This window comes from Octopus bimaculoides, chromosome 11 (assembly GCF_046866305.1).
Source record: "Octopus bimaculoides isolate indiv1 chromosome 11, ASM4686630v1, whole genome shotgun sequence".
Lineage (NCBI taxonomy): Eukaryota > Metazoa > Mollusca > Cephalopoda > Octopoda > Octopodidae > Octopus > Octopus bimaculoides.
Window position 1 is genome coordinate 7,346,605 of NC_142938.1, and position 24,716 is coordinate 7,371,320.

At 35.7% G+C, this 24,716-nt stretch overlaps 2 protein-coding genes across 6 annotated transcripts in view; one reads left to right on the forward strand and one right to left on the reverse strand.

The window, feature by feature from the left end:
* Window positions 1-11,136, reverse strand: LOC106874877 (isoaspartyl peptidase/L-asparaginase). 2 transcript variants are annotated; one of them, XM_089359343.1, is made up of 7 exons: window positions 10,688-11,136; window positions 7,064-7,299; window positions 6,149-6,291; window positions 4,495-4,664; window positions 2,855-2,976; window positions 2,128-2,238; window positions 1-1,950 (listed from the first exon to the last, which is right to left on the reverse strand). In XM_089359343.1, exons 2-7 carry the CDS (start codon window positions 7,257-7,259, stop codon window positions 1,742-1,744), a joined length of 951 nt encoding a protein of 316 aa, XP_089215469.1. In that variant the 5' UTR covers window positions 7,260-7,299; window positions 10,688-11,136; the 3' UTR covers window positions 1-1,741. The 2 variants fall into 2 exon arrangements, with proteins under 2 accessions (XP_089215469.1, XP_014778262.1); XM_014922776.3 differs by lacking the exon at window positions 10,688-11,136 and adding an exon at window positions 8,784-9,146.
* The window catches only part of LOC106874864 (protein phosphatase methylesterase 1), a 27,622-nt gene continuing 12,886 nt past the window's right edge, over window positions 9,981-24,716 (forward strand). For 2 of the 4 annotated variants that reach the window (XR_016243574.1, XM_089359340.1), the window contains exons 1-7: window positions 9,981-10,049; window positions 12,029-12,082; window positions 15,323-15,517; window positions 19,947-20,049; window positions 20,426-20,518; window positions 21,256-21,313; window positions 22,994-23,045. Coding sequence is in view for 3 of the 4 variants with exons in the window: in XM_089359340.1 (XP_089215466.1) it covers window positions 15,459-15,517; window positions 19,947-20,049; window positions 20,426-20,518; window positions 21,256-21,313; window positions 22,994-23,045 (365 nt within the window). In the remaining variant the exon portion in view is untranslated. Of the gene's footprint in view, window positions 10,337-12,028; window positions 12,083-15,322; window positions 15,518-19,946; window positions 20,050-20,425; window positions 20,519-21,255; window positions 21,314-22,993; window positions 23,046-24,716 lie in introns of all 4 variants that reach the window. The other 2 variants (XM_089359341.1, XM_089359342.1) reach the window with 2 other exon arrangements.

The following is a 24,716-nucleotide window of genomic DNA, read 5'->3' on the forward strand; positions in this document are numbered from 1 at the left end:
TTTTAAATGAAAATAAGTTCTTTATTAGCCATGGAATAAATTACAAATTATTTTGATGTAATTTACATTGAAATATAACATGGAAAGGGTGGTAATGAAATTAAGTCTCACTAAAATTTAATCCTTGTCTTGACATAGTATGATTCTTTTGAGTACCAGGTGTCGCTGTCATACAAGCTGCGTCTTTCAATTCCAATCTTCTGTGAAAATACACCTGACAATGGGGAATATTATTTTGCTTAAAAACAGATGAGAGTTGATGAGAGGAAAGGCATCTTCTCATATCGTCCAAACCCATGCCAGCATGGAAAACACAGGCATTAAATTATAACGATTCCATGTTTACCTAAAAGTTGTTCATGTGATTCTGTCATGCATATTTTCTGATTCCTTTACAATATTTTATCAAGTGTGAAAATAATAGAAGACTTTTGAACAGAAAACAACTGAAACCGATTATTTCCTCACTTGCTGTATACCATATTTGATGGCATAAAAATGCACAGGCATATAAGAGACATCCCTATTTCAGCAGTGCTTGTTCAGGAAAAAACTTTTAGTGCATTAGGCCCAACTTATATCCAAGGTAGTATTAAAAAAATTTTTTTTTCCTGAGACATTTTTGGGAAAATGTTTGTCTTATATGCTAACAAATGTACATATTGCATGGCTGCAAGGAATTTGGCATACAAGTGGGATTTTTATAAAGATTTAAACTCAACAATCCAAATACTCTGAGTGTGATTTGCTACTTTTTTTTTTTTATGGCCAATTTAATACTGTTTCAGTCACTTGTTTGCATGGTGTCACAAAAACCAGTATACTGTAAAGTGGTAGGTGTCAGGAAGGGAGACATTTAGCTGTGTTAACCATGCCAAGGGAGACAATGGAACCTGGTACGGCTCCTTGCTTTGCCAGCTCCTGTCAAATTGTCCAACCCATGGGATTGTCATGCAATTTCGATTAATTATTACTAATTAGATATTATTTATCTGGAAATTTTCCTTCCCACTCATCATTCCTATTGGCCATGGTTGTCATTCAAAAGCATTACCATTGTGACATTTTGGGAAATAACTTGAACATATAGATCTAAATCCAGAAAATTCTTTGCAAATGATTCCTTCACACTGGTATTCTTATTCATGCTTACAGAGCCACATTTAATGTAATGTTTTACTGCAAGAGACAAGTTACACTTTCTGAAGGTGATTCCTGATTTATAATAGTCTCGAATTTTGGCACAAGGCCAGCAAATTCAAGAGAGGGAACAAGTTGATTACATTGACTGAAGTGCTCAACTGGTACTCATTTTTATTGACCTCAAAAGGCAAAGTTGGAATTTGAACTCGGAACATAAAGATGGATGAGATACTGCTAAGCGTTTTGTCCGGTGTGCTAACAATTCTGCCAGTTCACCACCACATTCCTGATTAATATTACAAAGCCTTTTTGATGTGGGACTTAAAAAAAAAAAAGAATTCATCAAGAAAGACCATATTTTAAAGTCACAATCTGAAAAATAAAACTAATTTTATTAAGAAATATATTTGAATTAATTTTATTTCATTTTTTTTGAGGTAATGTATGTAGTTTGTTAGGGTTTATAAAAACATCTTAGCACACGAAATATATATCCCTTGTGAATTAGCTGATAACTCTATGACAAGATGTAGATGTTGATAGAATATGTATATACTGTGAAATATTTGTTACAAAATATTCAAGGGTTTTCAAACAGTCAAAATTTCAAAGCTTCCGTGAAGTGTTCTGTTGGATTCAATCCAAAATGTAGAGCAAGTTCATTTTGCCAAGCCCAAGCCATTCGTTCAGTACTAAAATTGACAGCAACTTGTCCCATTTTATTTAAAACTATAGCTCCACCGCAACCATTGACTCTGTTCAACATAAAATTAATGGCTTCTTTGGCTGCTGCATCTGGATCAAATCCTAAAAAGAAAAATGATAAAAAGGAAATTAAAAAATTATATCAATTTACAAGATATAGTTCCAGGCTAGAAATGCAAACTGTAAGTGTGGACATACCATAGCTACATTTATACTTTAGCTGGAAAAGACGGTTTTATAAGTATCAAAGAATTTAGTATTATGAGATTATTCTATTACCTTGTTCCAAAAGATGGATGATATGTTTAGCAAGACATACTTTTGATATAGCTTCTCCATGACCAGTTGTTGAAACTGCACCTATGTTATTATCAGCATATCCACCAGAACCTAGGGAGATAAATGTTAAATGTGATTGCTTTTTGGACAGAAAGCAGACAAGAATTGTAAATCATTGCATATGCAGTTCAGTTTGATAAATTAGCTTTGTAAGCAATGGTAACAGGTCTGCTAGAAATAGAAGTCAAATTTCAGCCAATTACTAATAAAAAGGAAAGGATACATTGGATAATGTTGTCTTGGATATACAAAAAGACAAGATGGTCAAGGCCAGAACATCTTTGATTAGAGCTGAAAAATAACATCGTAAGTGACGGAATGCCAACAACACGAAGATGTGACATTACATAACCACTGGATGCAAAAGATTTGAGTGTTATCTGTTGGAAGAGTAAACTGCATGAAAGGCAGGGCACAAGTAAAATGAGAGATCATCTGGGCATGTGATGTGAATGAATATTGTGGGTTGGGTTGAGAAACGTAGCATGTTGTCACTGGAAGGTACTTGCAGGCAAGATAGACATGTGAAGGAGTAGTGAGGTCTGATGAACGATCAAGACCACATACTGACCACAAGCCCATCCAATTCATGTCAGGACAGGTAAAAAGATATTAACAGAACTTCATGTTAAAATGAATAGAAATTATTGAAATTAAGAGACTTTACCTATTATGGGACTGTCACCAACTCTTCCAAGTCTTTTGGCTGTGATACCACCAGTGGATGTACCACATGCTAGATTACCAAACTTATCTAGTGCAATGGCACCGACAGTATTGTGGCCTTCACTAAGAAATGTAAATTAAACATAAACTCAATATCAATTCTCATAAATACTAAAAGTTTAACTTAAAATCCTTAATTTCTCAAAATCAAAACTGTTCATATACTATGTAATATTTCTACACAAAAGATATCAAGGACTTTAACAATTTCATATCAATTCTTCCTTCACACTTTTATTTTTCATTTAATCAGTTAATGTAATAAAAGGTTATGTTTAATGGGCAAATAAAGATGAACAATACAAGCATATAATAACACGTATATATATATATATATATGAGCGTGGCCGTTGCCAGTACCGCCTGACTGGCTCCCGTAGGATTTTCAAGCGAGATCGTTGCCAGTGCCCCTGGACTGGCTTGTGCGGGTGGCACATAAAAGACAGCATTTCGAGCGTGGCCGTTTTCGTGCGGGTGACACGTAAAAGCACCCACTACACTCTCTGAGTGGTTGGCGTTAGGAAGGGCATCCAGCTGTAGAAACTCTGCCAAATTAGACTGGAGCCTGGTGTTGCCATCCAGTTTCACCAGTCCTCAGTCAAATCGTCCAACCCATGCTAGCATGGAAAGCGGACGTTAAACAATGATGATGATGATGATGATATATAAGCGCAATGGCCCAGTGGTTAGGGCAGCGGACTCGTGGTCATACGATCGTGGTTTCGATTCCCAGACTGGGCGTTGTGAGTGTTTATTGAGCAAAAACACCTAAAGCTCCATGAGGCTCCGGTAGGGGATGGTGGCGAACCCTGCTGTACTCTTCCACCACAACTTTCTCTCACTCTTACTTCCTGTTTCTGTTGTGCCTGTATTTCAAAGGGTCAGCCTTGTCACACTGTGTCACGCTGAATATCCCCGAGAACTACGTTAAGGGTACACATGTCTGTGGAGTGCTTAGCCACTTGCACGTTAATTTCACGAGCAGGCTGTTCCATTGATTGGATCAACTGGAACCCTCGACGTCGTAAGCGATGGAGTGCCAACACACACACACACACACACATATATATTTATATATATATACACACACACACACATATATATGTGTGTATAAGGTTGAATGTGGATTCGTCCTTTAACTGGAATGGTTTCCAAAAATAATTGGCAGTTAAACTTTATTGGTGTCAGCCCTAAAAGTGCACCAGCCGTGTATAAATAGAAACTGAGTACATTTTCAACCTTTTGGTATTTTCCTTTAGATTTTGTCTCCTACTTCTGAATCATTTCGATATCAATAATCTCTGACCCTCCTCCCCCATTTATAGAATATAACAAACAGTTAATATATTATCAAAGATAAAAATAACATTATTATAGGGATTTAAACTCTGTTACACATTATTTAGCTTGGACAGTAGATATAATTTCTACTTATACCATTCCAAATACGTCATATACATAGAATTGGGAAAGGAGTAATGTTTAGTTTATATGTATAATACACACTATAAATGTTAGGTTTAAAAATCTGGAGGAAATTGCATATTAAATGTGAATATGATAACTTAAAAACCAACTTACACTTGTTTTGATGAATGAAATAGATTTTGAATCGTGCTCTTAAATTCCATATAAGTTTGCCATTCCTTTTTAGCACTTTCTGTAACTAAAACCTCAGTTGGGACAGTAGATACACCATGCTCTTCAGCAAAAGCATTAGCTCCTCTACCCACTAACAACACATGATCAGTCTGTGAAATTACGAAGGAAAATAAGATATTACATTTGAACCAGTAATCAATAATAAAGGAAGGTGTTTATAAGCCATCAAAGAAACACACAAAAACCGTTAGATTCACTTCAACATTTAAATTTAATTTGTCAACATATTTTGGTCACTTTGAGACTGCGACCTGTTCATTGACAAAATTCCATGGTTGCGGTCTCAAAGCGAAGAAAATATTTTGACAAATTAAATTTAAATGTTGAAGTGAATCTAACAGTTTTTGTGTGTTTCTTAAATGGCTTATAAATACCTTCCATGCTGCATGTCTGTGGGCATGACATAGTAAAAACACATACTAAATACAGGCCTCCAAGTTCAAGTTTAGATACGGGGAAAATAATGCAAGGAGCAGAAGAATAATAGAATATTTTTAAAAGTTACTACTTCTTGTCTGTGGTCATGACATAGTAAATGAACCGGAAGAATCTGAAGAGCTTCAAATATAATGCCTTGTAAGATTTTGCTGTACCAAGGTAGCACGCTGGCGGAATCAGTAGCACACCAAGCAAAATGCTTAACAGCATTTTGTCCACCTTTATGTTCTGAGTTCAAATTCAGCTGAGGGTGACTTTGTCTTTCATCCTTTCTGGGTCAATAAAATAAGTACCAGTTGCATACTGATATCGATCTAATTGACAGCCCGCCCCCATCTTCCCCCAAAATTTTGAGTCTCGTGCCTAGAGTAGAAAAGAATAATATAAGTACCAGTTGAGCACTGGGGGAATCGATGTAATCAACTTATGCCCTCCCCCCAAAATTGCTGGGCTTGTGCCAAAATTTCATTATACCAAGGCAGGAAGCTGGCAGAATGGTTAGCACAGTGAACAACACACTTAGCAGCGTTTCATCCAGCTTTACATTCTGAGTTCAAATTCTGCCAAAGTTGACTTTACCTTTCATACTTCATAAAATAGGTACCAGTTAAATATTGGGGTCGATGTAATCAACTTAACCCCTCCCCTGAAAATGATGACCCTGTGCTAAAATTTGAAACCAACATTTCATTATACTACTGTTTTTTTTTTTAATATTTTAAGCTCAAATCCTTTCAGGGTTGAAAAAATAAAGTCTCTGTCAAACATTGCAGTTGACAGACTCAATTATATTCATCATCATCATGAACGTTTAACGTCCGCCTTCCATGCTGGCATGGGTTGGACGATTTGACTGAGGACTGGTGAACCAGATGGCTGCACCAGGCTCCAGTCTGATCTGGCAAAGTTTCTACAGCTGGATGCCCTTCCTAACACCAACCACTCTGAGAATGTAGTGGGTGCTTTACTCTCTTCCAAAAATTGTGTCTATGTCAGAAACCAATATATTTAGAATTTTTATAGAACTCAAAAAACAAGTTTAAATGTTTTTCTAAAACAACCCAATGCTTATAGAGGGAACCAAATGTACAAACTAAAACACTGCAGATCAGTCTAATATTTAAAAGAATATTACCCTTTCCATAACAATCTGAGCTAGTTGTATAGGGTTAGCAATGTTCTGCACACAAGCAACAGCACCACTGTTTAGAGTAGAACCTTCCATAATCATTGCGTCCATTTCAACTTCACCAATGCTGTTAAGCACAGATCCGGTGCCTAATGAATGAAAGTTAGTAAAACAACATGTAAATATGAGAAAACAGCTCAATCTTCTACAACACACATAAGTATATAACACTAACTGTAGTCGGTTATTTTTAGAGAGTTCAATAATGCAGACTATGAAATATTGTAATCAACAGTAAATGTTAAATGTTCTCTGACTAATGTCTTTATGGAAAGTATTTTATTATTGTTGTTGTTGTTGGCACTCCGTCGCTTACAACGACGACGAGGGTTCCAGTTGATCCGATCAACAGAACAGCCTGCTCGTGAAATTAACGTGCAAGTGGCTGAGCACTCCACAGACACGTGTACCCTTAACGTAGTTCTCGGGATATTCAGCGTGACACAGTGTGACAAGGCTGACCCTTCGAATTACAGGCACAACAGAAACAGGAAGTAAGAGTGAGAGAAAGTTGTGGTGGAAGAGTACAGCAGGGTTCACCACCATCCCCTGCCGGAGCCTCGTGGAGCATTAGGTGTTTTCGCTCAATAAACACTTACAACGCCTGGTCTGGGAATCGAAACCACGATCCTATGATCGCGAGTCTGCTGCCCTAACCACTGGGCCATTGTGCCTCCACGGAGTTTATAATGTCTATGAGAAATACAGCAATAAAATACATATCTATCTGTAAATGGTGCATTTTGTTTCAACAAATTCTCAACTAGTTTTAACTTATCAGCAAAAAAAATTTCTGATAGGAACAAATTTAAACAGAGACCAATGTGTTTATGGAGAAATGGGTTTTAAAAAGTTACATACCAGCATCAAAGACAGGATCATTCTCAAGACTTGTCACAGCAGTCACAACAGCATCTATTGCACTTCCATTTTGCTTTAATTTCATAAATCCCAAATTAGCAGCATGTTTTACTCCTTCTACACTTCTTTCAGACATATCATCGGGTATAGCCCAAGCTCCACCATGGACGGCTATAATGGGCTTTATATCATTCATATTTCAGCCTGTCTCTTCTTGTTTTCTACTTTGCCAGTTTCTTTATTAAAATATTTAAACATGTGTTCTTTAAAAACAATATGTATATATGTGGGTGTGTATATAAGTAAAGAAACATATCTTCTAAAGTGCATGAAAGGGTTAGCTGCAAGTTGCACACAATCTTACATAGATAACAAGCCCCAAATATTGGTGAAAAATTTAATGAGCACTGGAACAAAAACTTCAAAAAACTCCTCCCAACATGCACTAGTCATATATATGGTGGTATTCTTTTCTACTCTAGACACAAGGTTCAAAATTGGTGGGGGGGGGGAAGTCAATTAGATTGACTCCAGTACGCAACTGGTACTTAACTTATTGACCCCCCCCCCACAAAAGGATGAAAGGCAACCCCTCAATCTACAGGGTCTAAGTGATTATTTGTTGGAAGTTTCGTTTATAGCATCCATTTTTCAGGAAGTTATGAGGCAACAAAGTCGGTGGGGTAGTTATGTCAAAGTTATGAGCGGGGAGGCAAGTCAGATTGTGTGAATTTACCGAAACTCCTCTTCCTACCCCCTTGGGGAAATTCTTTCCCATAAATCCATATATACTCTGAATCCACAGCATCTAAGCGGTATTTGTTGAAAATTTCGTTAAAAAGTATCCATTTTTCTGAAGTTATGGGGCAACAAAGTCCACAGGGTAACACTTTTTACAGAATAGGCCGATCTTTGGTAAAGATCGCCGAAGACACTTTTTATGGAAAAGGCCGATATTTCGGACTCGTATCGAAAGATCGCCAAAATTTCTTAGAATTAAAAAAAAAAATGCATTTTTCAAGGTGAGGTGCGAAACTGCAGAAGCTCCCATCTGTAGTTATATCAATCTTTCTTCTGAATAGATGTCTCTACAACTTCATTCGTTAATATGAAAGAGATCGATGAACAGCCAGTAAAAGCTAATAAGTTCCTTTCAACCTGTTTCACGTAAAAGGCTGGGGATGCAAAATTATATCAGGTAGAAAAAAAAAAAGCACGAAATAATTACGACCCGAAAACTTGCGATCTTAGGGTCTTCTCCACGGTCCAGATGGACTATATGTAATCTGAACCTTTCCCCCCTTATTTTATTTTTTATCTTTACGGAATCCCACGTTTTAGGCTATGGAGATTCCGATTCTGAAAAAAAAATTTCAAAAATCTCAATTTCAAAATTTCGATTCCCCCTTCCCCGGTTTTTATATAGATCCACAGGGTAACCCTAACCCTAACCCTAACCCTAACCCTAACCCTGACCTGAGATTTGGCTGTTATTTCTAGCAAGTAAATAGCCTGCATGGGTGGGGGGTTGAAATTTTTCAAACAATTTTTTTTCAGAATCGGAATCTCCATAGCCTAAAACGTGGGATTCTGTAAAAAAATAAATAAATAAGGGGGGGGGGGTTCAGATTACATATAGTCCGTCTCCGCCCTTCTCCACTTGGTGCCAACATGACCTTTCCGTCCTTTAAATAAAGAAATAACAAATATATTTACTTACCTGAGTACTTAATGATATTGAATAAAAATCGATTTCTAAATATAATTATTTGTAAAAACAGACAGTTTTTAAAAAAAATATTTTAGATATATTTAAACTTAGACGGGCATTTGTGCTGCTTTTGATTGAGTCGAAGGGTCTTCAAAACAATTCGTACCAGTTTCTTCTTCGATTTTTTTCTGAATTTTAGCAGCCTTTTTATCATAAAAGCTTTTCACTCTCTTCAAATAGCTTACACGTAAAGTTTTTAATCTGTATCCGACTACAACACCTATGACAAATGCAATTGATGCCGCTATAACAATTTCCCTGCCCGTGGCATGCATTTTGACGAGCATTTTCAAACTCAATCATGTTTAACTTAGCTAGAAAACTATGGAATACAATATGCGTCATCTAAGCCTAATTTGTGTTAACTTGTTTTAGGTAAACTAGTGAATGTGCGAGCGAGTGCACATATAGTCTTTTACTCTTTAACTTGTTTCAGTCATTTGACTGCGGTCATGCTGGAGCACCGCCTTTAGTCGAGCAAATCGACCCCAGGACTTATTCTTTGTAAGCCTAGTACTTATTCTATCGATCGCTTTTGCCGAACCGCTAAGTCACGGGGACATAAACACACCAGCATCGGTTGTCAAGTGATGTTGGGGGTGGGAACAAACACAGACACACATACATATATACAACGGGCTTCTTTCAGTTTCCGTCTATCAAAGAAACCGAGTAATCAAGATATTGTAGCACGTCTGTTCAACCGTACTTCTTTTTCACTCGTTCCACATGAATTGTCTGAATGGTGATGTTTATGAAACTAGCACATATTTTTTTGTTGCACGTTTCGTTATGTCTCCGTTCCGTTTTAAGTTCAAATCATACTGGATGATCGATTTCGTTATTCCAACCTTTGAGGGATTGATAAAATAAGTAGCAGCAGCAATTAACTGAGAATTAATTCAATGCACTAAACGTCTATCTTTAAAAACAAAACAAAAAAAACATTCAGAAAAAGATCGTTATTTTATTATTTTTCCTGTAATAAAATTCGTTTGAAAATATTTTTAATTGCAATTAATTTTTAAAAATAAAATATTTTAAACTGAAAGCTGTACATTTTTTTATATATATATATATCATAATGATGCATTTTCGGGATAATAAACAATTTCTACGAACATAACGTCGGGTGAAGCTACTTTCACATTTAGATGAATTAGTTGACTCTAAAGGGCGCTATTTACCGCAATTTCTTGGGTTCCACTATAAACAGTAAGTTAATTAATAATCAGACGGATTGTTTTTTTTTGGGGGGGGGGGGATCAGGTTTTAAATCATAAATGTGTGTGAAAACAAATTCATTACATGATGAATTTTGCGACAAATTATTTATAATTCCAATTTTAATGTATGTGGTGCCGGAACAAGCACAAAAATTATCAGTAATTGATCAACAGCATTTGTTTACATTAGAAAAGCTTTTGCATACATCTCGATCGATAATCAATCATTATACACTTTTAATTTGGTTAATGCATTTGGAAAGTGCGTTTATACAGGTAGTTTGGTGAATTGTTTAAAATATTGTTATTTCAAATATATTTAATCTCCTTTTTAGTTTACATTGAGAAAATGTAGTTTAACATTGGGAAATATAAAAATGAAACCAGATAATATCGACTTATCGCTGTTAACTATCGTAGTCAAGACTTGAATTATGAAAGCTATTTTCATATTAATACCTGAACTTTAGCAGCCCAACCTGACCTCGTGCCTGATAATAACTATTATTATTTTACTTTCAATACATCATCCTTTAACACATTATCTAAATTCATGCCCATTCGCGCTCATTTGAGTTATTCTTCTTAGCTGAGTTTATTTCTTTAATTATATAAATTATTACTAACCTCAAAATCGTCGCATCTATTTTTCTATATGTAAGCTTTTGTCAAATTATTTAAGCGAGCTTGAGTAAGTTGTGTTGATGAGGTCCAATAAGATCAAAACATGCTCATAGTTGTTCCTTTGTCTGCAAACAAAGATCAGATTTCCCCTAAACATGTATTTTAATTTTGAAAAATTAATTCTTGATTTCTTGAAGGCTAAATAATCTTTGATTGCTAGTTTCGAGCCTTTTTTTTTTCTTCTTTTTGCCTACATTATTGAGTAACTACTCAAATTCAGGCCATTAGTTCATCTGAGTTGTTTTCCTTAGCTCATTTTTGTAAAATTAACAATTATTAACGTTTTCCAATTAGATAATATATGGTTTCCCTAGTTCAAACAGATTTAGAATCACAAATTCTTTTACTCCTGGTGAAATATTCTACCACTGTGTATTTTTTCCCCTATAAATAATAATTTTAAATGCAATGGAAGCTGGATTGATATAATGTAATACACAGCAGCATATGTACCTGACATAGCAAGAACTGTAGCAAGTCTAGTAATATGATCAAGGAAATATTTTGATATTGCATATTTAACAAGAGGCAAATATAGTCCACTGTTATGTCTTACTTCTGTATCATTTAGATTTCTTGTTCAGAAAATATTGCCCATACATCTAATTCTTCTCCAGATTGTTATAACTTTGAAAGTTCTTTTGCTCCACCTTTTCCCATACAGACATCAGCCTATTGAAGTTTGAACTGAACAAGAATGGCATTGATCTGGGAGGGCCTGGTAAATACCATAAAAATGCCCCTCCTCCTTGGACATATAAGTTCTGAGAAGCTGGTGGTCCTTTGTGTTGGCAACAATTATAGAGTGAAGTACATAAGTTTGGATATGTTCATATGTCAAAAGGAGAAAAGGAATCTGATGTTCCCAGACCAACCCTTCGTTTGAGAAAAGAGATTTTCTAACCCATAGATTTAGGGTAAGGAGAGAGGGTAAATGAATGAAGTGTGTGTAGGTAAAGTATTGGAAGGAAGAAAAAGTAATGAAATTCAAAATATTCATTTTTGTGTAGTGTTGTTTAACTAGAAGTCAGTGGACACAAGTGATAGTTTAAAGAAGTGAAAAAATATGAGTATAGAGATAGTGTAGAAAATATTGGTGACGTTATGTGGTCAGGGAATAGAGGCAGAAATTACAGAAGAATATGCATTTTTATAAGGTGGAAGGCTTCTCTGATACCCTGCTATTCCTTGGTGGAAATATTGATATGATATGGTTTACATTATACTAGAATCATTTTCCCAAAACTGTATTTTAGAATGAACTGTTTTCTTTCTATTTCAAAGGTTATTAATGACTACTGACGGCTATTCTTCAAAATTGCCAAAAATTCTCAAAATGTAAGTTACACAGTATGTTTCTAAATTTCATCAATCCCCTTTATTTTATTATTCAATGCTTTTCCAGAATGTTTTTTTAAATTTTTTATTTCTGACTGCTATTAGTGGGGAATCTTTTGTATTAACCTAGTGTATTATTGAGAGAAATTTATTGTTTGGATCTCTACTGTGGAACTTTGAATCCTATTGTCTACTTACTGGGATTATAGGCGATCGTTTTAGGAGAAAATAGTTGTTTTAGAGAGCATGATTTCTTTGACTTCTCAGTAAAAAATACTTAAGATAATAGTATGTGAGTTGAGTGAGAGTTGGCTACTATTTCTAGCGGGTCAAAGTAACAGCATAGAGCCTTTTTCTATGGCTTGTTAATAACAAATATTTTAATGATTCATCAGGTAGTCTTCATCAGTAATACTGGTTGTTGTTGAGCCCAAGCTCAGCTCTGACTGAGCAGACCAATAATCAAACTGATTATCACATTCCATGTGGTTGGTAAGCAAACTACTTACCACACAGCCACTCCTGCACCTATATGATCTGTAATTAATATATACATTTAACATTAAATCAATTTGTGATTTGATTAATCAAGATGAATATAACTGGATTATTCATGTGGAAATTGATATGCCAGCTAGATAAATATGTTTAGTTACAAAAGGACATCAAGGCTGCTATCAAGAATTTTCATGTTTCTCCTATAATCTCTTGAGCTTTGCATTCATACAACATGACTATAGACTAACTGGTATGATGTACATTGTTGTACCAACAATGTCTCAAGAGAAATACTCTAAATTACAATAGGATAGGTGTACTTTCGATATAGTTTTTCTTAAGTGTATTTATGTAACTATTATGCAATAAATTAAACAAGTATTCATGCTAAGAATAAGATTCTTGGTAGTCAAGAATCCATTTGTTGCTAACATTCAGGCTAGGTCTTCAGTCCTCTCTCTCACCCATCTTTGGGACCTTGAAAATGGTGATGAGCAATGAGCTTTCTTCTTCACTGTACAAAAAAAGACAAAAAGAAGAGTTACCTAATATATAAATCATGCCACTGGACTCGCTCCTGTGCAGGTGGCACGTAAAATACACCATTTTGAGGGCGGCCGTTGCCAGTACTGCCTGACTGGTTTTCATGCTGGTGGCATGTAAAAGCACCCACTACACTCTTGGAGTAGTTGGCGTTAGGAAGGGCATCCAGCTGTAGAAGCTCTGCCAAATCAGATTGGAACCTGGTGTAGCCCTCTCATTCACCAGTCCTCAGTCAAATCGTCCAACCCATGCAAGCATGGAAAGCAGACATTAAACGATGATGGTGATGATGATGATCTCATCATTAGTTGGCAGAGAGCAAATTAACCCCGGTGCTCCCCAGTGCAGCAAAGAGGTTTGAAAGTTAAACATTGATGCAGGTCTAAAAATTACATTTTCCAAAAAAGTGTGATGAATGGGATTTCATTAAGAGCAAATGATAAAACAATCAGAGAGGAATTGTATGCATGCTCCTTGGGGCTTCTAAGCATTGTACAATGGGGAACAACTGGACTAGGTCAATCAGTGTGCACCCACCATCATTTGGAATGTATACTAGGCTGTATACTGTGTTTATAGAAACTCTCTTTTACTCTTTTACTTGTTTCAGTCAATTGACTGCGGCCATGCTGGAGCACCGCCTTTAGTCGAGCAAATCGACCCCAGGACTTATTCTTTGTAAGCCTAGTACTTATTCTAGCGGTCTCTTTTTGCCGAACCGCTAAGTTACGGGGACGCAAACACACCAGCATCGGTTGTCAAGCGATTTTAGGGGGACCAACACAAACACACAAACATGCACACACACTATTCTTATCATCATAATTTAACACCCATTTTCCACGCTGGCATGGGTTGCAGGGTCTAAGTGGATCTGGTGAGTCACAGGGTTGTGTCAAACTCCGGTATCAGTTTTGGCATGGCTTCTATAGTTGGGTGCTTTTCTTGTGCTACTGACATTTCGACTAAGTGAAGGGAAGTATTTGAGAAGGGGAGGTTGCTAAAGATGTTGAGAGCTTAAAATATGATCGAGGGACATATGCAGGTGTTGTGCTATAGAGAAGATACATGGCTACTCTGCATTATATAAGGGTAGGTGGGAGTAACTGGAAAAAAGATAAGATGGTAGTGACAGAGTGAATGCTCAATTCTATTGACTAATTGTTGCCAATGCAAGCTGCCATCAGTTTCGTTGAAATATATATATATATATATATATATATATGCAGATTAGATTGTAGTTTATTTCATTTTAACTATTATCAGTTAAACTAAATATACAGTTATGAATTTCTTGACTGAATGTTGTACATTTTGTGATGGCTAGTGGTATAATTAAGTTCTTCATACAAAATTTATGATCCCATTTCAGTGGCTTCACTTATTCTTCTAATGTCTTTGATTATAAAGAATTTAGCTTCTATAGTTATTACTACCCTTAACACAAGGTTGGTTTTTCATGGGCTTAACTTTATGCTTAATTAATTTCCAGGATTTTAACAAACAATAGAATATCTCACTCAGGACAGGTTGTTGTCAGTACTGAATGAATTTTAGCATTGAAAGCCAATAATATTTTCCAGTTCAAGTGCATTTTCCCCCACTACATTTAAACTAAGTAGACCATTCGTTAGTTAAGCGTCTTAGCAGAGTTTGTTGAAAGGTTGGGAGTTATTAACCCTTCAGCATACTGTCTTGAAATTTATTAATTCAGATCGCTCATAACAGCAAGATTTCAAGCTAATTACTAAATTAGAAAAATTCAATGGCCAAATAAAAAGTAAAGCAATATGTTAAATTAAGTAGCTGTGTAAATTCTATATTTATTTCTTTGATAACGTAAAAAATGCTTTCATAATAAAAAAAAAATGAAAACTTAAATTATACCATGACTTTTTATAATCTCGGGCTGTGAATAAGTTTTCAAGCTCTCCTTTTCCCACGAACAGGGAATATATATTTACCTAAGTATAATGCCAGTTTGAAGACTTCTTTGCAAACGGGGCCCAAGAAACCCAACTAGAAAAACGCGAGGTTCTTTGAAATGTGACCTTTTTTTTTCTCATTGCTAGGGGAAGTAATTTCATGTTAAGATTTTTTTTCAATTTGTATGCATGAATAAACACTTACTATAAAATAAGTGATTTTCTTTTTGGCATTATAGTAGATAAGAACGACTTTATTATATTTAACTTGTAGAAATATTCGCTAACTATGGTGTTCCGTCAGTAAATGTTGGTTTCGACGTCACAGCTTTTCTGCATTCAATAAAATGTCTGCAGGTTGTATCAGTTTTAAAGGACATCTACTTCGTCTCAATTTATGAACGAGAAACATGAGAAAACAAGTTCTTTCTAACCAGTTGCCTTCAATGCCTCCTTCTGCCTCATATGGGTAAGAAAACCTCTTCTTAAAATTTGTCGTTTTCATGCATCCATCATAAATCTTCGATTACATCGTTCACCCACGAACGACTACGTTCGTTTTTCGAAAAATAAATATCACCCCCACCCCCCTTCAGTTGTTAAAACAGATTAAATATAATTGAATTTATAGTTCGCTAGATTTCTAATTAGAAATTAGATATTTAAAATTAAAACAAAGAAAATGAGGGAAATAGGGGAAGCAATAGCGAAAATTAATATCAGAGGTATCACATTTAGTTTTCCTAACAAAGTATCGTTTAAGAAGCGTCTACAGCAACAATATTTTCTTCACCTTCATTCAAATCATTTTAATATTTCTATATTGTTTCGTTACTGAAATGGTTTTTGTTTTGTATTTCCAAAATGTGAAAAGGTTTTTATTTTTAGATTGAATTTTCGCAATCTTTGTGAGATATGCGATCGCCGATTCATCGATTGTTATTGTTGGTTTGCAATATTTCTTCCGAAATATTCGTAACAATAGATGGAATTCTTGGAAGTTTAGTTGTCTAAAATAACGAATACCAAACAATTAGATAAAAAATATAGCTTTGAGGATCTTGCAAATGAAAAAGAGCTGCGCTAAATGATTTCAAAATATAATTAAGAAAACAATAATCAATTAATACAATAAAAACACGCAACTTTTAATTAATAGAGAATTATGACACGTATCATCTTCCATACATATTTGCAAATTTTTAATTTGTTTAAACGCCTTAACTGCAAGATGTAAAAATTAAAATATTCCCATGTAAATAATTAGGGCGAAAAACCTATTTAAATAATTTTGTTTTTCGTTCATTGACTACATGTTTATCAGTCATTGAGCACGCATTATAAAACTACTCTGGAAAATGTGGAGCTCTTCTTAATTGTTGTTGTTGTTGTTGGAAGTATTTAGATGGCACAAATGGTAGGGGACTGAGCGATGTTCATTATTTATACTCAGTTCCGTTCCTCTACGTTGTGAGTTCAAAACCCGTGGGATTTTATACACTCGAAAGTCGATATAAAATTGGTTTCGACTTAGTATCATCATCATCATTTAACATCCGTTGTCCATGCTGGCATGGGTTGGACGGTTTGACTGCGTTGGTACGCTGGAGACTGCGCCAGGATCCAGTCTGATTTGACATGGTTTTCTACGGCTTGATGCCCTCCCCAACGCCAACCAATCCGAGAGTGCAGTAGGTGCTTTTACGGTAAAAATTTATCCTTTTGCGTGTCACTGGCACGGCGGATGCCATTTACGTGACACTGGTATCTGTTACGGCTGCGATTTTACTTGGCTTGAAGGATCTTCTCAAGTACGACATAATGCCAAAGGTCTTGGGCATTGTCTCCGTGCGGCCCAACACTCGAAATGAGCTCGGCCACTTTACACCACCTCACTTCCGTGAGGCCCTTTGGGAGTAAATAAACAACTATTCATTTGTGTTAATGCAGCTATTACTTACATCACAACACACAAACCAGCAAAGGGAGCGTCGTTCTATGTTGTTGTTTTATCTGCTAGAAATATTAACCAGATTTCCCTCAGATCACATCTTACCATCTTAAATAAAGGAAGGACATATTGAATAATGCAGTCTGAGATACCCTACTCTTGAAAACAAGATTGGAATGGTTATGGCTACTTTTCAGTAGGGGGGGGGGGGAGGTGACAAGACTTTCAGACCACCCTGTACTGTATGTGCTATCTGACTTTTTATTTTGCTGATTTGGAAGTTTGATGGTGTGCCTATTGCCTTTGTAGTTCTCTGAGGTCAGTGAGAGTGATTTAGTTAATTTTTGTCACGACTTGTTATGAGTTGACAGCTCCAGGAAAACTTTGGGCAGGGAGGGAATTTTAGGTGGCTGATATTCTACAGAGTAAGGATTAGACATATTGGTTAGTGTATGACCTGGGTGGAGAGTGGCCACAATATGGGTAAGGAGAGAAGGAGAGACAAGTTTGTTGAGAGTATGTTAGTGACGGTTGCTGTAATAAAGGTAGAAAATGCAGAAAAAGAAAATATATTTTCTCTTGTTCAATTCCCTTTTCTATATCATGTATATTTCCATCTTTCCATTAAAGTTGCATGAGAATAATTGTCTTCAGTATTAATCTTAAAAATTTCCTTATCAGCTACATTTACCAAGGTGTTTTGAAGAAAAGTAATATGGGCAACAAGTCTTGATTCTGTTTAGCCTTTAGTGAGCTAATGGCATTTATAATCACTGTATTGCTATATACCTAGGTCACACACATGACTTGACACATGTTCAAGTATTTACTGTTGCTGCAGGTAACTTTGAGAACAATGTGTTATTGTTGGCATATGGTAAACAAACTTTCTAATGCCACTTTACCTGGAATGGTTCCAGAACCCCTCCCCAACTTGTAGTAACTAATAATTAATCTGATTCTCTGATAATATCTGTTAGAATATTGAAAGAGGTAGTCATGTTATGCCATTTGTGTTCTTTTTTTCTAACATTTCATTTTCATGTAGGTGAGACTGTCAAGATTAAAAAATTAACTGAATACTGTGAGTCTCTGTATAAGCTCGAAATGGAGTCTTCCTAAGGCTCTAATTTATGGTCCATATTATTTGTCCTTCATATTGTTTGATCTGCATACTCCTTCGATTCTGTGTGGTATACAGAATTCAAGTGAGAAATAGAATAAATAGTAATGTAAGTTTTTGGAAGCTGCTACCTTACCAGAGAAATAGATAAAAGAATAATTTGAAGATGAGCACTTCAGAAGTATTTAATGTAGAGGATTTTTGCAAAAGCAACCAAAAATTAGAGATATATCTGGATTAAATTCTGTGAAGTGGTTGATGTTAGGGAGGGCATCTAGCCATAGAAACCATGCCAAAGTAGACATTAGAACTTAATACAGTCCTTTAGCGCATTAGCTCCTGTCAAACTGTCTAGCCATGCCAGCATGGAAAATGAACTTTAACCCTTTCAATACCAACCTGGCCAAAACCGCCTCTGGCTCTGTAGTAAAAATGTCTTGTTTTAATGTTTTGAATTAAAATCTTCCACCAAACCTTAGTCACAATTTATGTTCCTAACACTAGCTTAATGATAACTAAATTATTTTACTAAACTCTATGTTATATTTAAAATTAATTCAAAGAAAAAAAAGCATCTCAAAAGAAATACAGTAACAAAAAGGTTAAATGGTGATGATGATTTTTTTATCATTATAAAAAGACAAAGGTAATGCATAGTTGCTGATAATATTCTTGCAGGAATGATAAAAAAAAATGTGGAAATCTAAACTGTGAAAAAGTTAACAGGATTGGAGAAAAACCAAGAAGTAAAATGATGGCTTGGATAGTGTGGGCCTCATGTGTTGTTTCAGTTGTATGGTCTCTGAAGTAATACAGCTACCTCTAAGCACGAAACATTTACCAATGACCCAGGGGAAGATAGTTTATTAATTTATTCTTACCTTTCTGTGTGCAGAAAGTTAAAAGAAAAATTTTGAAGTGGTGAATATTTTTAATTGTCACCGAGATCTTTCTTTTTGCATAAACTAATGTTATTTGCACTTTTGGATTCAAACGGCTCACCAGAACAAGAAATTATAATCATAATAATTCAAGACATTAACAATGGAAAATAACCAAATTAAATATGATTACCCAGGAATTTTAACAGTCTTATGTAAAAATGAACCATAGTGTGTGAAAAGAATAGGAAGATAATTCAGTTGGTTTGAGACTTTTTAGAAGACTCTTTACCACTGTGTGGATCTTCTATGACTTGTTTCAGCCATTGGACTGTGGCCATACTGTGGCAATGCCTCGAAGGCTTTATTTGAACAAGTCAGCCCTAGTACTTATTATTAATTCTGTTACTTATTCTATCAATGTCTTTTAGTGAACTACTAAGTTATGGGGATGTAAACAAACCAACACTGGTTATTAAGCAGTAATAGAAATAAACACACACACACACTATTCACTTCCACACAGTTTCCATTTACTGAATTCACTTACAAGGTATTGGTCAGCCCAGGGTTATACTAGAAGACACCCAAAGTACCATGCAATGGGACAGTGAGCACCTTCCCCCATGAGATCATAGTGTTAAGGTAACATGGTTCATGTGTAGCTTTGGTAAAGTACAAAGAAATGGCCAAACTCCTTTGAATTGGTAAATTTTAAACTTCACAATGGAAGTGATTAAGTAAATATTGTGTGTATTGTATATTTTCTTGTAGTCATATGATGATGATGATAATGTCTTTTTTTTTTTTCTCATCTAGATTAAATTTTGACTTTCAGTAGACCCCATTTTATAGATTAAAAGTCTCATGAAATAATTCTTGTGTTTTTCTGATGCTTTTAAATTAAGTTTGTAAGATGATTTTTCTTGGTTGCTTATTTTAGGAGTAATAACCGGCGCGGTAACCTGTCAAGACAGCGGGACTACACCCCTACTACGTGGGACAAGTATTATCATAAAAAGCATGATATAGAAGTTGAAAAAAATGTATCCTTTTCATGAATGCATGGACATTTTGAAATTCAGTATTGCCCTAAGAAATTCAGTATTGCTCAGAGGCACTACAACCCAGAAGAAAAAGTAGCCAAAAGTGCATGAACAGTATATAGAATAATGAACAGAAATTGAACACTGGATGAGTCATTTAAAAAAAGAGGGTGGTGGGGCATCAGGTGTGAATTTCAGGAAGCCTGGAAGTTTTGAAGGATGCAGTGCCCTGACAGCTAACAACTGGTGTGGGTAAGTTATTCCATGCTTGAGCAATTCTGCTGTGTTTAAGTGAAATATAAAAAAAAAATTATGTGCTTTTTTTTTTTTAGCAACTTGTTATTTCACATGTTAAGATTTCCCTTAACTTGATCAGACATTCCGGGTATATGAATGTGGAACAGAAGGACCAGTTTTGTTTCTTCTTCATGGAGGAGGATATTCTGCTTTATCTTGGGCTCTCTTGTCTGTAAGTACCCAACACAATTATTTCTCTAATTTACAATATTGGTTTTCAAAATTTGGCCAGCAACTTCAGGGGAGGGGATAAGTCAATAACATCAATCCCAGTATTCAACTGGTATGTATTTCAGTTCTATATTTAGGAGATGAGGAATTATGTACATTATTTACATTTGACGGATATTTGTCCTCATCTTGTTTGTTGTTAACACAACGTTTCGGCTGATATACTCTCCAGCCTTCACTAACCACTATACCATATACCCGTGGGCATATGGCGTAGTGGTTAAAAGCGTGGGCTACTAACCCCAAGATTCCAAGTTCGATTCCAGGCAGTGACCTGAATAATAATGATAATAATAATAGTAATAATAATAATAATAATAATAATAATAACAGCAACAACCTTAGGAATGAGAACCCAGGTTTGAAATTTCCCCCTTGACACCTAATGAAGGCTGGAGGGCATATCAGCCGAAAAGTGTTAACAACAAACAAGATGAGGACAAATATTCATCAAATATAAATAATGATATGTATTTTTGCTTGACATCTAAACCTTGCATCTTTTTTGTTGATGTTTTGAGTCTTTCTTAGTGTTTACTCAGCTACCAGTGTACTTAACTAGACTCTGCTAACAGCAATATTCTTAAATATCTATCAACTAGGCCATCAATTTCGTTTTATAACCAGATTGCAGATATAATTAATATTGGAACGTCCTTATTCTTTCTATTTTGATAGTCAACTCTCTGCGAACTTGTTAGTTGCCGTTGTGTTGCTCTTGATTTGAGGGGACATGGTAATTATATATTTTCTATAATTCTTCACCATTGTTCATTTATTTCCCATTTTCCTTTTTTCTTTTCTCTTTGTTTCAGTCATTAGACTGTGGCCATGCTGGGGCTGTGCCTTGAAGAATTTTAGTTGAATGAATCAACCCCAGTACTTAGGTTTTTAAAACCTGGTACTTAGTCTATCAGTCTCTTTTGCTGAACTGCTGAGTCGCTGGGACATAAACACACCAACGCCAGTGGTGGGGGACAAACACAAATACAAAGAGACACACACACATAGATATATATGATGGGCTTCTTTCAGTTTCTGCCTACCAAATCCACTCACATGGCTTTGGTCTGCCTGAGGCTATAGTTGAAGACATTTGCCCAAGGTGCCATGCAGTTGGACTGAAGCTGGAACAATGTGGTTAACAAAAATATGTAGTTGTTAATGTGAATATTTTCTATAAGATTTAAAAAAAGAATTTAGATGGCAATATGTTGTGCTTGAGAAGACCCATGAAGCCAAGTGAAAACGCAGTTGTGATGCTGGTGTCATGTAACTGGCACCCATGCAGGTAGCATGTAAAAAGCACCTTTCAAACATTGAGCTTTAAAGAGGCAAAATGGTTGAGCTCCTTTCAAATGTTGAGCCTCACAGAGGCAACAACTGAGACCATTGGGAATTATGTTGTGCTTGAGAGGAAGACCCACCAAGCCAAGTAAAATTGCAGTCATGGAAGATACTGGTGTCACGCATATGGCACCCATGAAAGTGGCACGTAAAGGCACCTTTTGAGCATTGGGCCTCACGGAGGCAAGGACCGAGACCATTTGGCATTAGGCTAGGCTTCTAGTGCTGGGCCTCACGGAGGCAATGACCAATTCCATTTGGCATTATGCTGTGCTTGAGAAAACCCATCAAGCCAAATAAAACTGCAGTCATGGCAGGTACTGGTGTCATGCAAATGGCACCCATGCCAGTGGCACATTAAAGTACCCATTACACTCTCGGAGTGGTTGGTGTTAGGAAGGTGCCAAAACTGATTGGAGTCAGGGGCAGCCTTCCAGCTTGTCAGCCCTGGTCAAATCATCCCACCCATGCCAGCATGGACAATGGATGTTAAATGATGGTGATGATAATTTTATATTGTTGAAGGAAGTATATTTATCATTCTTTTGCCTAACCAATCAATGATTGCTGTCACAATGTTATATATATATATATATATATATATATATATACATATTAGTGGGACCTGTGTAAATTCGATAGAAAGAAAAAATTTAAGAGGACCTGTTTAAGAAAGAAAGGATGATTTATATTTTTATGGCTTTCATAGTTTAGTTTTCTTTAAATATACTTGATGTTTGTCTACATTCATTTCCTCATGTCGCCGTCTGTGTTGTTTTTTTTTTCTCTTTTTTATTATATCTTCTCCCTTTAACTTTTCACACCACCATTATCATCACCACTATAATTTTCAGTAACAAAGCTCATTTCAGTTCAGCTGTTTGTTTGATGATGTATCTCTTCTCTGGCAATACAAACGCTATCTGCCCCCCCCCTCTCTATCTCTCTCCCCCCTCTCTCTCTATCTCTCTCTCCCCCTCTCTATCTCTCTCTCTCTCACCACACAGCCACTTCTACACCCATATATATTTATTGATAGATTTAAAATACAATTTTATTGCTCTTTTAGGAGATACTATAACTGAAGATGACGGTGATTTATCTAGTGAAACATTATCAAGGTAAGTTTAAAATAACTTATAATAAATAATTTTATTTGTTAAACTGCTTCTGTTAAGTGTTACTGGATTTTCTGTTCTGCCCATTAATCTTTTTGCTGTTTGGACTTGCTATGAGAGTGAAGTGTAGGAAAGATATCAGGCGTATTGATCTCCCTTTTAAACTATGCCATCAGAAACAGAAATGAAGATATTGTGATAGTGGTTTGTTCCAGTTGTGGCTAGGCAGTGATAAGAGTGTTGTGTGGTGGACCCAAATAGAAGATACAATGATAGTATGTAAATGTTACACAAATTATTAGGCTGTGTTGGTTGTAAAGGAAATGGTGGTAGTGAGGTCTTTGAAGTGACTATTTCTAAAGGCATTGAGCTGTAAAACTTGATGTATATGCAATTTCAGTTGTGGAATAGAGACAATGATGTTTGATTTAGCGTGTAGATAATCTAAAGATAGAGTAGATATATGAGATATAGTTCACCAATGAATTTTTTTTTTCTGTGATTTCTGAAAGATATATGGTTGTTAGAATTGAATAGATAAAGCTAATTTTCTTAGATGCAACATTAGCAATAGATGATTATGTATTCTTGCCAGGTGAGATCCATCCAAAGTGATACAACAAGGATTTTGAACTGAACAAGATGGTTGTAATGTTGAGCTGGCCATGGAAAGGTGAGAAATTTCTTCTTGGGTGAGATGTAAACTGATTGAACCTCATTGATTGACAAACCTTTGTGGCTCACTCTCTCTTCAACCATTACTTATTTCCAGAAAAAAAAAAAAGAAAGAAGGAATAAAACACATCACCATCCCACTTCTCATGAACAGCTCCAAACTTCAAGAATCCAACTTGCTGTTATATAGGACACAGTAATCACTGTTGAACTTTCAAGGAAACTGCAAATCCTCTGTTGACAAAACTAAATTGAGGATAATTGGTTTCCTTCTCAGTGCTAAAATTTATTTTAATATCCAGCAGTAATTCACATTTAAAACATTTCAGTTTGCCCAGGTATAGAATATTTTCCTTCATATCTAAAGTAGTATGACCGACCATATCACAAACGGCATTCAGAAAAGCGCATTTATTTAGCAAACCTTTCCTCAGTAAAAATTTACAAACTCTGCTCGATTGAGCTGTTTGATTTCTGCCTTTTCTATTCTATTACTTCTAATATACGTGTGTGTGTGTTGTGGTTTCTGTATATGAATATTAAAATATGTAAGCTCGTTATATGTATCACTTGTTATGCAGCTTTGTAGTCTGCTACTGATGAAAGGGAGTTTCTATGGCCACTTAATGGATCCAGTATTATAGCCAGAGATACATTAGAGTGAGGAAAGTTCCCATGAAATATAACAATAAAACAGAGACATGAAAACAATGAAGTATACAAGAAAGCTAATGAGGATTTTCTAAGATAGGTACAAGGCAAACAGATCTAGGGGAGAGTCTAGCTGATTTAATGCATTCCAGGTATTTATTTTATTCACCCCCAGAAGAATGAAAAACAATATCAACTCCATAGCTACCTAGCTATGAAGGGAGATGAGTGTCCGTTTTTCATCCTGTCTTGTTTATTGGAATGATGTAAAACTACTTACAAGTTTTAAAACTGTGACTCGAAATTTTGATCACTCATACTTTCATATACTGTGGTTGTTATCTCTGT